The following is an 18,461-nucleotide window of genomic DNA, read 5'->3' on the forward strand; positions in this document are numbered from 1 at the left end:
ATTTCTGTTGTGTTGCAAAAAAATGTATGTTTTGTAAATCCAAGATAAAATGTTAACCAATCTAAACAACAGCTACTTAATTTTTATTATACCTAAATAAACTAAATCACGTTTGAATGCATGTCCAATAATATTCCATAATGAACAGTCTGAAGAATTTTACGGATTGTAATGAATAGATATCTCAAAAATAACCATTATTTATTATAATATGTTAATGACCTATTATTTTTTTAGGAGACAGATTGTACAGCTAAAGGAAGATGTTATGCATATATTATAGTTTAACACTTGAGCATAAGTAAACTGAAACAGTACGACATCTATAAATACTTTTGTTGTCACACATTTGAATGCCAATATTTATGTTCATAGAAGAAGCTCTGAATTGGCCCTGCTAAGCCCAGGCAGTGAGCGTCGCGACGCTTAAGCTACAAATACAAAGCCATACGGCTGGCTCGAGCTCTCCCATCCTGTGATCATTTTTAACCTAACCAGCCGAATATTGTAAACGTTAATTCGATTTTTCTCATTAGAACTCGCCAATATATGTTTGTGTTGAACTAACAATAAGTGCATGTTTCTTTTCGCATCTGTTCTATAAAAGTTCCTTCCATTTATTATTACTGAGAGGTACGTTGCTAGATATTTTCTGTTCTACCATAAGAAACAAAGTGAATTCAAGCAGGAACGCGCCGGTTATGATTTTCAGTGTAAATATTTTTTTTAGAAAGGTTAGGTTACACTTACAGGGTGTTTCTAAAATAAGCTGCCAAATTGGAACAGTAGATAGGAAGTAAGTGTAATTTTAAGAAAAGAAATACGTCCGAAAACAGTTAATAAAAGAAGTTAGAGTGTGGAAGAGGGGCACTGTTAAAAACACATTTTATTAAACGACTTCAAAATGAACAATCAGATACAAATAAAATTTGGCACAGATTATCAGTTGCAATAATCTCATGGAAAAATAGATTCTTTTTGGTACACGGTGGCGCAAATGCAGGGAATAAGCAAAGATATTTTTATATAAACATTTTTTTGAGCATTTTTGGTGGATTAAAAGGGCATCGTAAAAAACACAAAAAGGTACTCTTGTTCAATGACGGTATGTAGGGTATGTGGAATGATAATATCAAAAAAGTAACTCTAATGAAGTGACGTTAAGTTGGCAAATTGGAAATAAATGGCAAATTTACTTGTTTTTTCTTTTTTTTTACTGCGCACGAAAATCTAGACGACCTATCGGAAAATTAGTCGTTTTATGTTGTAGGCAATTAAATTACCTACAATTTAAGGTATCTAAAGTCATGTTTCACCAATTTGTTAACTGTACTGTTTTCGAAAATTGCGCATTATTATTGCAAAAAGCGATGGATATTGATGAAATTTAAGGAAAAGACAGTCAATCCAAAGACCAACATGTGTGCCAAAGGCTGATTCGATTGACCATGAATTGTGGCTTCAAGTATTTATTAATTAATTACGTTTGTTTTTTTGCAACTAATTGTTTAATTGCTATTGCTAAACGTTAATTTTAGAAGTTAATATCGTAGATATAGGTTCTAAATTATCCAAAGAAACGTATGAAATTAAGTAACCCTTTACAATTAACAAAGTAGGTCGTGCCAAACAGCGTTATAAACAAATTGTCCCAAGGTCAGGCAAAAGCTGCTCGGGAATTCGTTCGTTTTGCATTAAATGGAGCTTATATTTACGTTAATTTTAAAAAATGAGACATCACCTATCACATATTTGCAATTGGCCAACTTAACGTCACTTATTTCGAGTTACTTTTTTGATATTACCTATCATTTTACATACCCTTCGGGCATAAAGTGTAATAAATAAAAATTTTTCACGTTTTATGATCAAATTCGACTGAAATAAATTTTATTTTATTGGTATACATTCTGAGAATTAAGAGTGTATTGGATTGTTTTCAAATTTTAATTCAATGAAAATAAGACAACGCTTTTTTTCATTAGCTCCCAATGTTCCATAGGCCTTAAATATGGCATTAAATACTTCTATTACCTATATACTTACTAGGTACTATCGAAATAAATGAAATAGACTCCTGAGTTTTGAAACCGATACTAAGAAAACTTAGGGGCATAAAAATTTGAAATTTGAACCATATATAGTCTCAATATTACTCTACTGTGTGCTAAAATTTCAGTTAGTTTCGTTAACCAATTTTTTAGTTATTAGTGAAAATGTTGAAAAAATCACGGTTTTCTGCTTACAAAATTGATACCTCTCACTTTAACTCGTCCTAATTTTTTTGTTGATAAAAAAATTCCAAATTTTTACTGACGATAAGCCGAACTATTGTCTTTAGTATTTTGAAGGTCATTTGTCTCAAAAGCTCTTATTTTTTTTATTTCTAAGCAAAACAGAAGGGAGTGCTATCTCCGTAAATATTGCGTTTTAGAAAAAAGAAAAAAACTGACCTAGATAGTAAATAACAATCTGAAAAAATTTGTTATTTCATTTATTTCGATAGTAGCTTGTATTCATATTTTGATTGGCATACTAATCAGTAACATCTAAAGACAATTCATTGTGATTTTCAGAAAACGAGACATATTATCGATGTAAAACAATTTTTATTTTTATTATTTTATCCAAAATTCCTTAATAAATTATTTTATAGATAAAAAATCGCAATTACCCACAGCCATCGTCACCGAGAATGCATAAAAGATATGTGCCAAGTTTAATTTGGATCTTATCAGCTGAAAAAAATTGTCTTTGGCACTGCACCTTTGTCACCCTGTAACTTTATTATTAAGCCTTTTCGGACCGACGTTTGTAAGGAATATTGACACCGTATTTTGTGAACACCCTGTATAACCTGCGATTTGCGACTGTCTGTAGTGTAGTCTGCTACAAAAATAAATTGTTAGTCTCATCCGCCTATACACGTGAACTCATTCTTAAATATGTGAACTGTTTTTACATTGCTACTTAGGTAAGACTGTTAATTTTTTTACGACTTCCTAAACAGCGAAGTACTCGTACATATATTTATATTTATAAGTAGGGCAGAGTTGTGTAAAGTGAGATATATCTGATAAATGATACACAACATGGAAAATTTAAGATTTATTAATAAACTCTAAAAAAATCAAAGATGAAGTGGATATTATTATAACATAAATTATCAGAATAAAGTCTCTGTTAATATTATTTTTTACTTACAGGCAAGCTTTCTCAGACTAATTTCTTTTGTTTTTTTGTCTGAAGACTACAGTTTTATATTTAATTTGTTAATTGTGTCTAAATTTAATTTTGAAAATAAAAATTAAAACCATAAAATCATTTACACAGAAATATACGAAATATTGTCGCATTTTTCCAACTTCTTGATATCCAGTTATTTCATTTTCTAATATACAGGGTGTCCCATTTTAATCGATCACCCCGCATAACCTTGCAGGTTTTGGTTTTGACCCAGAGATCGCACTCAGGGGCCATTTGAAGGTCAACTTCAAAATTTATCAATCAAATAGAAATCAATAGAAACTCCATTTGTTTTATATAAGATGTATATTTGATCTTGGGCCGTATGAAGGTCAAATCAGCTTTCCGACTGAAATGTTTACATTTTATGACAAAGGTTGATTCATTTTTGTGGTAAATTTCTTACAAACTAGCGTGGTCTCGATTTATGGTCTAATGTCCAAATCAAAAGTTAACCCTTAAATGACCCAACGCTCAAGGTCAAAGTCACAATTAAACCAAAAATCGTGACTACGGTTATTTGTATGGAATTTGCCATATTATATCTTATTTTTGTTGCGACTGAATTAAATAAAGCAGTAAATCATCAATAAATAGGTTAGTACATATTAGCCATAAAATTCAAGACACCTTCGTTTGTTGTAAAGTGTTAGGCGAGTCCAAATTAAATGAAAATTTTAAAAAATCCATTGGCGTTCTACATTTTTTGAAGAAAATGTCTACTGACTTGCGCCTAACTACGCCACTGGCGGCAGATAAAAATTGACATTATACTAAATACGCAGCTTATTACCAACGTACAATGAGTGCCAAATTTTTAGAACCTAACGTTGACTATTCCATATTTATTTAAAATAGGTATTAATACAATTTTTTAAATTTTTTAAAATTTTCTCAGAATCTAAGCGTTTCCGGCCACATGTTTATAGGAACTTTTTTCTTGCCTTAAGAAATTGGAAAAAACACTATTATAAAACAAATTAAGTTTGAAAATGGATATTTCATTCTACCTGACCCTGTATAATGTTTCAATAAAGCAGACGCAACTCCAGTCCCGTATAATCCTCGCTGGAGAAGATCGAATTTTGAAATTGAAGAAAAGTGCAAAATTCCGGTAAATTTCTTGCCGGTTTTCCATCGAGTATACTACTCGATCAAATACTAACAGGTTTTCTTGTTTAGTTATTCTGTTGAGGAAAAGGCGCGGAAAGACCTTCCCAAAACTAGTTATTCCATTGCGCTCACCGCCAGAGCCGTCTTTACGCAAACGCCTAATGGGCCCGGGCATGTTGGGGTCTCGACAATAGAAGCGATCGCAAAAAAATATGATTTACTCCAATATATTGCCGATAAAATTTGTCAAGAGAAGACCTTAAGTCCTCGAACCTCTTACCCCAGTAAAAACAAAAAAGTAATTAATTAGATTAATCATTTACTTTAATAATATTTATTATATAATATAGAAATGTAACATTACATTTTTTTTCTTGATTTTTTTATGAGCGAAATCAAAAATTATATCTGCAAAATTTACATTATACATATGCTCACTATTAGAGCAGATCTCGCGGTAAATTTGAAAGAAATAATTCTAAACAGATATTTTTTACACGAAAAAATTCTACACAATTTTTACACAGAATTTTTTTATCTATAGCAAATATCCTATCCTATGAAAAATTATTTCATAAATAGTGTAGGGTTATTTTTAAATAAAGTTATTATACAAAAAAAAAATTGATTGACTGATAACGTGCTTATAGAAATGTAAATTAAAGTAGAAAATAGCATTTATGATCATGTTTTTTTTTAACCGAAATATCACTTAATTGCTTTCTATACCCATCGTATGCATTTATTAGTAGGTATATAAAATTAAACTAAAGAATATTTTTGGACTAAAACTTCCCTTAGGTCGTACACTCAACCTCGCCCCCAGATATCATTTACAAATTACTATTTTATAAAAGTTATAACGGTAGCCACGTCTGATTTGCATTTATTTTTATTTCTTTAAGCAGCATATTTTTTTAAGCAAGTGAACGATACGGATGACTAAGAATCCCCCTAGTCCAAACAATTTTTTGCCATTTTCGGATTCAGCGAATTTTACTAAAGATAGATAGGGGAGAATTAGTGGTGTGTGGGGGGAATCCACAAGTCAGACTTTTTTTTATTATTTTCAGATTTAGCGGAAAATTTTACTAAAGATAGGTCTCTAAAACAATTTTTTGTTTGTCGACTTGTGTAATTAATAACTTTCCATTAAGTTGCCGAAAAATATCTGAAGATTTTTATATGCATCACCACATATATTAAGTGAATGGTGTGATAAAAATGTAAGAATTAGAAAATATTGTTTTGTCTGAATTTGTTCAACTGCTCAATGCTATTCTATAAATACGTCAAAAAATCGTTCTAAAAATAATGATAAAATTTCATGTATTCATTGAAGATCTTTACAAAAGGAAATTGCTTATTAAAACGTAATGGGAAATTCTAGCTTACACTTTAAATATCATTTATAATTGGCACGGTATGTACATTTGTACGTCACGGTAATTTAACAACGAAATGCTATTTGTATAGATTGCCTTTTGTTAAACCCACACGATTTCAAATTATGAGAAAAAGAGAATAAGAAAAATAAAATATTTAAACATAAAATAAACACTAGTGCTTAATAGCACCAACTCGAATACATAATTTAGGTCAATATAATAATTAATAATGCAAATGGGTTTAAAATCTCATTATTTAAATCAAAATGGGATTAAGTTATAAGATATAGTGTGTGAATTATAGATTTGCTACTTATTATACCGGGTGATTTTTTAACACGGTGTATGAAATATAAAATAAAAGATAAATTATATAGGTACCACAAATTGCGCAAAAGCTGCATATACAGTTATGGCATTGAATTCTAAATAACAAAACATGAATTTGAGTAGGTAAATATGTTGAGCGATGTTAATGCTAAAATGTATATATGTTTCCAGGTTATGGTTGAACAAGAATGGGTAGTCTTTTGAAACAATCGCTAACTGGAAATATACACAGAATTCGAGAATTTGAATTAGAAAAAGTAAGTTTGTTATCATAAGTATATTTTGAATTATAAATATAAAAACATTACAAATACATACCAACTGAGTGACCCGGAATAATAATTTTAACCACTTATTTAACACATCAACAGCAATAAATTTTGTTTAATGTATTTTTTCCATTTCCATTTTTCCACATTTGACTTAAAGAAATGCCTACTTTAAATTTTTTTGTTAGGCTAAATTAAATATTAACACCAACTAATTCCCTTTTTTATACTAATTATATTAAAAAACATATATGTTATATTAAAAACTGGCGCCAGCTAAAATCTATGATCTGCCATTGTTTTTCTCGGGTTAGGTTTTGTCGGGGGTTAACTTGCTATTACAAACCCTAGACACTACGGACGGAACCCTCCTCAGACTCGGACAACAGTGATCCTTTAAGACTTTATATAGTTGCTTCTGTAATTGGTCAGATTCAATGCTTCCACATGTTTCGCCTTTCCTCATTGTCGACATCTTCAGTGACTTCAAAATCATGACGGATTTTGTATCACTAACAAACAAGATTGAATCAGTGGTTATTTTTCAATACCAACATTATTTCTCTCTTATAAAAGTAGTCCCTCTTATCCGTGGACACGTTATATATTAAGTCCAACGTCATTTTTTAGTTGACTCTTGGAAAGGGAATATATTTTTTTCTGAAAAAAATTGCCTAAACAAAAAAGTGGAAACATAACTTTAGTGAGATATTTATATAATATAAATACATTTGCAATAACAAATAAGCGTTAAAGAATACGCATGTTCATGTTCATGCTCATTTACCTTTGTCGTCTGTCTTTAAAAATGTAAAAAAGTAAAATTTCTTATAAAAAAATTAGAAAAATAACGGAACACATATGGTAGATCACCTGATATACAGTTTTTTTTATTTTTCTGATGAGATTCCCGTAAACGCTAATTAATGTTATCAAATTTTCAGGTAAATTTAGCCGACGAGTTCGATATTCTACAAATAGTCGGAGAAGGTTGGTTCGGAAAAATTCTTTTAGTGGAACATAAAGCTACGGATACCGAGATGGTACTAAAAGCTCTTCCTAAACCTTACACATCGATCAAAGACTTCTACAGAGAATTCCACTACGGATTACATTTGGGAGTCCACAAGAATATCATAACGGCGTACGATGTGGCCTTCGAAACCGCAGGATTCTATGTATTTTCCCAAGAATATGCACCACTTGGTACGTGTCAAATATAAGTGCACCAATAAAGTTTTAAATTGATATTGCGGGAAACAACTACTCTTAGGGTTAATGCAATATCTAGTAAGCAGCTGGAATCAGTCGTCAGCCGAACCCACCAGACATATACTGGTTTAGAATTTATTAGTTCTCATTAGGTGGACGAATGATCAAGTTATTTTTGTTAAGAAAGGAACGCCAATTGAATGAGGTGCATTGGTTACAATGAAGTAGATTAGGGACGTTTGCAAAAAATTGTTAACGGTAACCAAGGTTCTATGTCATTGATTTGTATTATACTGTAGTATAGTCTTTCCGATCTCAAATGCAAGAACCAAGAGGTTGGCAGTAAGTACCAGGTTCGGTCGCTGACACAGCAACTCTGCATTGAAATATTTGAAATACGTATTCCTATATTTATTTAGCCATACCCATATACAGGTCTGGTCGCCCAGTTGAAGAATGAACACGCGGGCAAAGGCAGCATAAACACTGCCGCACTGGGCGAACTGGCCATAAATTCAGTTGTCAACAAATGACCTAGCAGTGCAGAGAAGCAATGCGGAATTTGGTGTGATTCGGGTAATTTTAATTTACTATAGGCACCCTCTATTAGTCGTTCATATTAAAATTGTGAAAGGAGAAATAAGAGGGATATTTTGTTTACTAATATTATTACAACATGACATTTTGGAGACCTTTTGAAACGGAACAAAACGAAATTTACCATCAATATAATAAATCTGTTTGAGAACATAAATAATTAAATTTTATTTAAATATTTTTGGCCAAATGAACATAAAATAGAAATTTTCTACACATTATATACAAATTATTAATTTTTTACCTTTAGCAGAAAACTTTTTTAGGAACGCCTATGAAACTCATTAAATTTTATTGCTAGGCGTTTTTATACATGTTCAGCTGACTTCGGAAAGACCATAGGGAAAGACATACATTCAAAGGTATATATTCAAGTGGAGATCTACTTATATGATTTGAAGAAACGTTCTTGAATTAATTTGTGTGTATGACATGTTACATATACAATTAAGATTGGTAGCATTTTTTATTTGGCATCAAACGACAGAGAAAAGTATAGTGATTTGACATTTAAAGTTATAGAACAAGTAACGACATTGGAAATACCGCCAAAAATTATTATTATTGCAGATTAAAAATAAGGTCATTGATTTTCTCATGTAAGTTCCAACATGTCATATTTTGCAAAAAAAATTTCTTAAAAACGGATAGGTTTTGCTCGGAAAATTTTAGTGGATATCCATATTTCTAGCCGCACCATCATGATCTTGGTTCTCTTAAGAGATACAAAATCGATTGAATTAGGACAAAAGTTACAAAATTTTTTAACCAACACATCGAAGAAAATTTGTCCTATCTTTTTTCGTAAATATGGACTATGTAAAATCAATTCATATTAATCTAGACATAAGTAATATGATTTTTGTTTCAAAACGAAGAAACATCACGTTTTTTTCATCCTGTCATCAAATTGTGTAATTCCAAAATACTTTAAGGATGTTGGTTTCCCTGTAAGTGTCACGTTGGATACCTTCAATGCTTTATTATTTCAGGTGACTTGACTTCTAATGTGTCAGAAATTGGAATTGGCGAACTCCACACCAAAAGAGTTGCTAAACAGTTAGCTGCAGCATTGGAACATATACATTCCAGAGATCTGGTACATCGCGACGTAAAACTAGATAACATTTTAGTGTTTAAATCGGACTTTTCCCGTATCAAATTATGCGATTTTGGTGAGACACGAAGAGTTGGAAGTATAGTACTCCGCCGAAACGAGTGGTTACCATACGCCGCGCCCGAAGTACTTCAAGTACAAACAGATGGAAGCTACATGTAAGTAGTGCATCAGTGTTATGGTAAATATAAAGTACTCTTTATTTATTTATAGCGTTGCCAAGGCAGTTATGATTATGAGTCATCTTCAGTAAAACAAACTATTGAACAGTGAACGGCAAATTGAAATTTAATCGAAGTACAAGAGGGCGTTCAACTTAAGACGAATTTTTCCGTGCTAGTTTTCAAATAATAATTACACAAAATTATTTTCAATGACTGACTTCAGAATTCCAGTTTTCAATCACAAATATTTTAATGGGCTTCTCACATCAAAATCCTCAATTGAAGTGCGATTTTTGGTTAGGCAGAAATAGTTTAATAAAAATAACTCTTAACTGGTCCTTTTGGCACATGAAAAACTTAAACCATACTATAAATAAATAACACCACATCGAGCTAATCGAGTGGTATGACGTCACAAATGCTCTTAGAACAGCTTGGATTTACGAATTATAAATGATTTATCACGATTAATATTAAATTGTAAATTAAATATTACTGATCGAGCCCATTGTCTAAAACGGATACATATGTTCAATTTGACATAGACAGATGCAAAATTTTGGTTTTTAATTTTCAATATGTTGGAGTCTATTTATTACAGTTTGTTAAAATATTCTATGTACTACATATTTGTTTCTATTTCCACGTTAAATAGTCTTAGCGGATACAGTAACAGAATTTTCAAAAACAAAAATGGGTTGTGGCAATGACGTTTGATTATTTTTTAACGTAAAACTTATTTAAATATTAGAAAGATATACGCAAGAATGTACAAATAAATTTCTTGTCAAAGTTGTTACAAAAATAGGAATAGGACTTACGAAAACAAGTAGGTACCAATAATAAAAAGGAAAAACTAGCAATTCTCACTCGCGAAAACTAAAAAGAAAAGATCTCTTTTCTCGAACACGTTTCTTAAAGTTATCATCAACACTATCAATAATTTCAAGTCTTATTTGAATACCTACTTTTTTCGATTTTTCATGTTTTTCATTTGTAGTGGTAGGTGAAGAATAAACTTTACCATTTATAACTTCCTACATTAAAAATGATATTTTTTTTGGATCGGATAGCAAGTTAATTAACTTCATCCAATCTATTTATATGAAAAATATTGATTTTAAACATTATTTTTGCTATTTTGGCTTGGAAAGTATGCTATTGTAACTAATTAAGTGTGTTAAACTGGTAAACGTAAAACAGGTTTATGATAAGAAATTCAATCAAAGTAAACGTAGAACACAAATTTTAAAATAATTTAATATTTTTGTTTTAGGGCGCACACGTCTCATGATGTCTGGCAATTCGGAATAGTGATATTCGTCTGCCTCACCGGATGTCTGCCTTGGCAAAAGGCCGCCCCAGATGATCCAAGATACATTAGATATATCTCGTGGCAAAATTCCACCATTCCTATCAAGAGGCAACCGAAACTTTTTAAATTAGTATCGTCTAAGGCGCAACGTTTGTTTAAAAAATATTTGGAGCCTAGACCGGAAAAAAGACCAGCTGGCCTGGCCGAGGTGCACAGATTTTTGGACGACAGATGGATGTCAAAAGGTATGGAACAAACTAATGAAACATTAAAAGAAGACGAGGGGCTTTGCCCTTCAATGTATAGTTTCCACAGTAGTCCCGAGGAAAAGAACAAATTGTTATTTACCCTGACACAGTATGGATTAGAAACAACTGTGGACCGAGTAGCTAAAAAAGACAGGATAAGACAGTGGATTCAAAACAGCGTTATAGAAGAAGACGACGAATTTGAAGAAGAAATCGATGAAGAAAACTTGAAAATACATGACAATCAAAATGGACCAATAGGAGAGCGAGTTAAAGAACGGGGACCAGTATCAGAAAGCAAAGTTAAACAAAACAAACAACGCACCACATCATCTAGAAGGGAGAGGAGAATGTCTACGTTAAAGAAATCTAATAATGTTTACAAACCCCCAGTAGACCCTCGAATTCCATTAGAAAAACAAAAATTCATACAAGCAAACAATTATAACGTTGTAACATCGGCTGAACACGTAAATGATTATCGTGAATATGAAAATGACGTATTCGGTAATGAGAAAAATTCTGCAGTGTTCAATATATCGAAAGCTTTACCATTTCAAAATGTTAAAGTTTCAAATTCCTTAACATCGTCCGAAAGCGCTTTTAGTAGTGATTCTAGTATAACCGTAAAACACAAAATAAATATCCAACATCCTCAAATTGAAAACATCAATTTAAACGGTTCATCTAAAGAAAGAAATAAATACAAAACATAAAAAGAAGATACAATTCGAAAGTTTAAAAATATTGTGATAATCGACAATCTTACTTGTTAAATGAAACCCAAAAATCTTTGGAATGTTCTGCAATACAATGTAATTTTTATTGAGTATAGTTAGGTAAAAATATAGGCAACGAGGTTGGAAGGGATAGAGGGAACAAAGACTGTAACTTGTCTGCAAAAAGACTGTCGTTTTCTGTAATTAGTAATTATTAATTTGTGGGATGATGCGTGGTGGGTGGGGTGACAGGAGTGGGAAATTGATAGTACGCAAGTCCCATCTATCTCTTCTTACGTCTATGGTATATATTTATAATTTAATATCAAATATTCCTTGAAACTAAAATGATGAACTTTGACTATAGATAGATATACTTGCTACTTTTAGGATACTAAGAATTATTAAACTTATTTTTAAATTTAAGATCAACGAACTGACCTATGAGAAAATTATAATTATTCCTACATCATAGGAAAGAAATGTCTACTAACTATACTCCGCGGTCGAAATTATAGAGAGTGACTAAGACATAATATAAATACACTATTACTATAATGCGCATAAAATATAAAATGATTTTTATAACGGTTTAATATTATTTATCTTTGTGCCGCTCACTACGCACATCCATAGAATCTATAATCGTCTATAGACTGAGTTACACTGAACGTCGATCTATATTCTATCTCTGTATTTTGCACTTGGTAGGGAATAGGGAAATTCTTTTTTAGTGGGTGTAAACGGACTTGATTTAGCCGTCCTGAGAAACGTCATAGCATAAGCGTAGACGAGGAATCTAATTCCATTGCTATAATAAATTTATAAATTAAAAAAACACAACTGGGACGTTTTAAAATGCTGTAATAATTAAAATGGATCAAAGTGCCGGTTATAGCAAACCGTAAAAAAATATTAGATGTTATGTTTTATTATCTTTTTTCAATATTTTCTATATCTTGTTGTCTTTTACGCAGACACGCCAATGGATTTTCGTTCCCGGCACGGTTCATCCCCTTACTAGTCCAAAAGCTAGCGATGAGCCACTCTCTATAATTTCGACCGCGGAGTATAAAATGTAAACGCATGCTTATGCGGGCAACGGACGGACGGCATACATCGATTTTTTTTCCTGGTATTTATATTTACAAAAAATACTTTAATAAGTAAAATATTTTATCTCATGCGTGTTGTCGTCCCTCTGCTGCCGACAAGTGCGAGTTTTCGCGAGTTATCTCTGGTTTAGACGGTATATAAAAAGAATGTGTTTCGCAATTTTGATTCAATTTGTATAACTGTATAAGTTACTCTACAAATTTAAGTCAGTGTAAAATATATATATTTATCAGTAATTTTTCTCTAATCTGCACATAAAATATTGATTTATGAACAATAATGTACACATTCCAGATGTGACCCAAAATAAGTTTGGTACGAAAATTCAAAACCGATTTTTTTGGAATTGCGTGGTTTTGCATATCAGCCGATGCTGTGTTATTTTATTACGAGCAGGCCCGGCTTTAGGGAGAGACTACGGGGCTATAACACTTACGAGTTCGGGGGGCCTCAGAAAGGTCTGGCAAAATTAAACTAAAAAGTGTTTGTTAGGTTTTGCTTTTTTTAGAATTAAATCAAAAGGTGTTTAGTTTTTCTAAATCAAACCAAAACGTGTTTAGGTCTTGAAATTGTATATCGTTTTTTATTTTTAGAAAAAGGGCCTCCGTAGAGCTTGTAGCCACGAGCCTCACCATAGGTTAATCCAGCCGTGATTACGAGTATATAATTTACTCACTGAGTAAATATTTCTTTTCATGATTAGTGTACTATATTGTGCAAACATTAAAAATATGTAATAATTTGATGTTGTTAATACTTTTTAAAGATAAAGTCGCAAGTTTGAAAATAAACTATAACAAAGGTATTGAAAACACAACATATATTAAAATATATGAATAAAATTTTTCCTTATTTTAAATTAATTTTATTACAATGACCAATCATTATTTTTCTACAACTGGAATTTTTTAAAGTAAAAAAGTTAAAAGTTTTTTCATTTAAAAAGTAAATTAATGTGAATTGCTTCCTTTTGGAAATTATATGAAGCCAATAACTTGTAATAGCTTAATGTAGGTACCTAATAAACTAAACTCGTTAGATACATTAAATAATATGATCTTCATCAAAGTAGTTCGTTTATCCAAAAAAGTTACTACTTAATATATCTCGTTAACGAGGCCCCAAATCAAAATCTTACAAGAGTTAAAAATATTGAATAAAACGCCGCTTTATCTAAAAAAAAATGTTCGGAAAGCATAGGCGTACCTACTCAAAAAAATAGGGGGTCCATGGGTACTGCAACCCTCCTCCCCTGCGTTCGTGATTTGAGATTTTAAACCAAAAAAATTACACAAAAGTGTGCCGATGACTTAAGATCAAAATATGTGCTAAATTTTAAATAAATATCTCTACAATCACCGTAGTTATCAATAAATAATTTTTTAAATTTTAATTTTGACACAAAAAAGTCCCAATACTTTAGTTCAGAGAAGTTAACAGGTTGACCTACTAATTTGTAACGCCCTGTATAATAAGATTTTAAAATATTGCTATTTACTGCAATAGCTTTAAGAGTTATAACAGAGAATACTGTAAGAGCTGTAAGCTGTAAGGGCAGTATAAGAGCTGTTGAGGCTCTTATAGTATCACAGTTTTTCCAGGTACTGCAGCCGTTACAGATACTACAGCTCTTACGGGTACTACGGCCAGTTGCGTCTTTTGTTAGTTTGGATATATAAAGTAGATTTGTTTGGATGGTCTCAACCGACGTACCTACTCATTTATAAGATATATTTTAAAAAATTTGTTACGAGCGCTTAGCCAAAATATATTTAGGTTAGGTCATCCCAGTATCATTTATCTAGGGGTCATCCAATGCGCCTCAGGATCACTTTCTTTAGGTGTTTTTTGGGTATATGCTAAGGATACATTCATTTTGAGCATGAATCCAAGAGCACGATCATGTGAACTTCGCCATCTTGTTATAATTAAGTTCAAATTATGCACTCTATGTAATAAAGACAGTATTATTACTATTATTATATGCATATTCTTAAAACAGGTCCATACAACTGTGAGTGGTCTACCTATGGTGCCTATGGTCTACCATGACAAAGTTTGTGCAGTCTACCCAGTTTGTTTTGGTCTATGGTATACCGGTTGACCTTGACTGTTAACTAGATACTTAACCTAACCAAACTTTTATTAAATAATTATGAATTTTATTTATTATAGATTATTTAAATTTGTAGATCACAAAGTTAAATGTACGTTTAATTTTAATAGATCTTACTGGACCACATCAGCAAAATTTCAGTCATTTGCATCAAAATCAGTTAACAGATCGCCGTATAAATTTAGATCTATTCCTCCGACAGGATGGTTTTTATTGGTGTGAATATATATTCAAACATTTAATTTGTATTTATAGTATATATATATTTCCTAGATAATACCAATTTCAACATTTTCGTTAGGGGTATGGCAAGTGCAAAGAAAAAAATGGAAGGAAAATCTTATTATTGATTTACAAACTAAAACTGGTAGTGATCCTGTTCCGTTGCCAGAAAGGTAATATAATTGTATAAGGAAAATTCAAAAGAACCATTTTTTTGTTAGAAGAGGTTTTGAGCATTTAACAATCTAAATAATTTCTAATTTGAAAAATTTTTGAGTCCATTCTGTTCGCAGAGCATTTATGACATCATACCATGCGACTGGCTTGGAACAGTTAAAATTAAACCTCTTACTCAAATCGTACAATCAAGTTTTTTGTTAACGATGTTCTATTATATCACAAATAGTTATGTTATATTTTCAGTTTAGAAGATATTTATAAATTAGAATATCAACCAGTTTATGTAAAAGGAACATTTTTGCATGACAAAGAACTATATATAGGACCCCGTTCTCTTCTGCTGAAAGGAGATGCCTCAACTCAAAGTACATTAGTTACAAGCAGGGGAAATTCAAGCCATGGGTATCTGGTTATAACACCATTTAAGCTAGTTGATAGAAAGTATAATGAAATTTGTTTGCTATTAGGTACATATGTATAAGTGAAATATTTTAGCGAGCTTATATTGGTTAATAGAGGTTGGGTTCCTACTAAAAAGAAGGACCCGAGTAGGCGACACAAGGGACAAACAGAAGGAATTGTCGATGTGGTAGGTTTAGTGCGACTACATGAGAATAGACCTACCTTTATACCAAAGAATGAAGAAGGAAGTAATACTTACTTTTATAGGCAAGTTTTTAAAATATTTATACATTTAATTCTTAATAATAATTTAAGTTTATTAGTGTCAAATATGCATCCATAAATATATAATTTGCAAGTCAAGTGATTCTCAAAATGGATAGAAATAAATATTTTTTTAATTTACGATTTACTCTATATAGGGTTACCAGATGAAAGCTTGTTCACCCAGGACAAGCCTTTAAGGAAATCTGGACAAAATCCGGCCATCATAATTTTTTTCAGCAAAGTAACAATTTTCACATTATCTACTGATTGATGATGGTTACCATTACACCATTTTCATGTTAACTAACTAAAAAATGGGATAACGAAATTAACTGAAATTTTGGCACAAAATAGAGTAATAGTGAGGCTATGTATGGTCCAAATTTCAAATTTTTTTGCCCCTACGTTTTCTTAAAATCGGTTTCTAAATTAAACGGTCTATTTCATTTATTTCGATAGTAAATCTATAGAAAACATGACAAATAACTCATAACCAACCATTATCTGACCATTTTATCGTACTACGAAAAATGTGTTTTCAGAGATTTACATCAATTGTCTGCAGCTACGGGAAGTTTACCAGTACTTTTAGATGCTACAAATGAATTTGATGTACCGGAAGGACCTATTGGAGGACAAACAAGAATTTCTTTGAGGAATGAACATTTATCCTACATTTTAACTTGGTTTAGTTTAAGTGGTGCTACATCTTTTATGTGGTATAAAAGATTTTTTAAATAGATAGCAATAGTCGATTTTCTGACTTCAAAAATATAATACATATTTAAAATAATACACGATTTTTTTTGCTAAACAATTTTGAGCAATTTCCGAATTAATTATCATAAACAGGAATGTTGCAATGTTTCACTTAAAAAGCTTCATTTTTGAGATGTAGCATTTGATTTTTCTCATTTAAATTACGTATTTTTTCAAGATTTTTTAGAATATGTACGGTCAAAAATACAAAAATTATCACTCATTTAAGATTTTCCTCATTCTGTAAATTATGAATTGTAATTATTAAATTTTTATTTAATTCGGTGCTCTTCGAAAAAAAAAATCATCACAGATATTTAAATCGGACATGAATGCGAATTAATTAAAAATAATCTGCAAATATTTTAAATTACAAAAATAAAAAATTTTAAAATAAATAATTTAAAAAATATGAAAATTTCACAATATCAAAAATCATTGACATAATGCATATACCGCTGCACATATTGCCAATTTGTCACTTTTACCCAAAAATCACAAATAAGAATTTGAGTAACGTTAGTTTCGCTACTTTTCATTGTTGCTCGGCCATTTAGGTATGCGGTAAAGTAATAAACGAGTTTAGTTTTTTTTAAAACCCAGTAGTGGAAAATAGGCCTTTGAGAAGATGGAATGCAGTCTTTGCTTCTTGTACCTCTTCGAACCTATTTGGGTAAAGAAAAGAATAACACAATGTTATGGAAGATATAAATTTATAATTGGCACTAACATTGAGATAAACACAATTACATTTACATATATAAAATAAATATATAAAAATCTACGCTTTATAAACATGTTTTTAATAATAATGTAAAAATATATAATAAATCCTCTTTCCCTCACTCAAATCACAAGGAAGTTAGAGATTTTGCAAACAGAATTATACAGGCATACCTCACTCTATGATGGTTAACATTACTTACTGTATTGATATTTTTCAATTTTGTTGTATATTTCTTTCTCACGTTTTTTGTTAGTTCTTATTTATCTTACGTGATTTTCTGTTTAGAAACCTAAACCATCGTGCTGGTGAGATCCGCCTCTATAATATGATATATAAATAATATAAAGGTTTTAACTTTTGTACACATAGTAAAATTATTTTGGCAGTTCAACATGTCAGTTTTAAGGTATTATTTTAATAACAAAGATATTAAATATATATCAAATATTTTTTATAGTAATAAACGATGTAACATTTATCAAAACTTTAAACATTTTTTATATAGGGATGAAGTAGGAATACACATATTTCAAATTCTACGTTCATATCTGTGGGAGTATTTGAAATTTTTGCGTATAGTAGAAGGAATTAGTTAATAGAAAATCTTTTCTAAATAAAAAAATTCATATAAACATAGATTGCAAAATAATACTTAATTTGTAGATACATATACCATTTTTCTTTTAATTCAAAAGTAAAATCAGAATATTTATTCTTCAAATTATAAAAACAAATTCCTTTAAAAAGGTTCCTCATTGGAATTTTGCATAATTTAAATTGAGTTTTTGATATTCTTACCTATTTATTACCTATAAATGTTATTATACATGTTTCAATTTAAACAGAACATTTTTTTGAATTTAAAATCACTACATTTTCCGATTTCTTTTTTATTTAAAGAAAAAGCTTTTTCATAATTTTTAAAAATTAAAAAAAACTCAATTTTTTCGCAAT

General features: G+C 30.7%; 2 protein-coding genes across 2 annotated transcripts; both read left to right on the forward strand.

Annotated features, from left to right (window-relative positions):
* The first annotated feature begins 426 nt into the window (after nucleotides 1–426).
* On the forward strand, nucleotides 427–12,272 carry LOC108905213 (serine/threonine-protein kinase SBK1-like). Its single transcript, XM_018708004.1, has 5 exons — nucleotides 427–633; nucleotides 6,249–6,334; nucleotides 7,291–7,552; nucleotides 9,148–9,430; nucleotides 10,713–12,272. Exons 2-5 carry the CDS (start codon nucleotides 6,266–6,268, stop codon nucleotides 11,713–11,715), a joined length of 1,617 nt encoding a protein of 538 aa, XP_018563520.1. The 5' UTR covers nucleotides 427–633; nucleotides 6,249–6,265; the 3' UTR covers nucleotides 11,716–12,272.
* Nucleotides 12,273–14,944: 2,672 nt separating this feature from the next.
* On the forward strand, nucleotides 14,945–16,814 carry LOC108905212 (surfeit locus protein 1). Its single transcript, XM_018708003.1, has 5 exons — nucleotides 14,945–15,166; nucleotides 15,224–15,345; nucleotides 15,596–15,793; nucleotides 15,848–16,021; nucleotides 16,564–16,814. Exons 1-5 carry the CDS (start codon nucleotides 14,990–14,992, stop codon nucleotides 16,760–16,762), a joined length of 870 nt encoding a protein of 289 aa, XP_018563519.1. The 5' UTR covers nucleotides 14,945–14,989; the 3' UTR covers nucleotides 16,763–16,814.
* The last annotated feature ends 1,647 nt before the right edge of the window (nucleotides 16,815–18,461 follow it).

The sequence above is a fragment of the Anoplophora glabripennis genome, unplaced genomic scaffold (genome assembly GCF_000390285.2).
Source record: "Anoplophora glabripennis isolate ALB-LARVAE unplaced genomic scaffold, Agla_2.0 scaffold68, whole genome shotgun sequence".
Classification (NCBI taxonomy): domain Eukaryota; kingdom Metazoa; phylum Arthropoda; class Insecta; order Coleoptera; family Cerambycidae; genus Anoplophora; species Anoplophora glabripennis.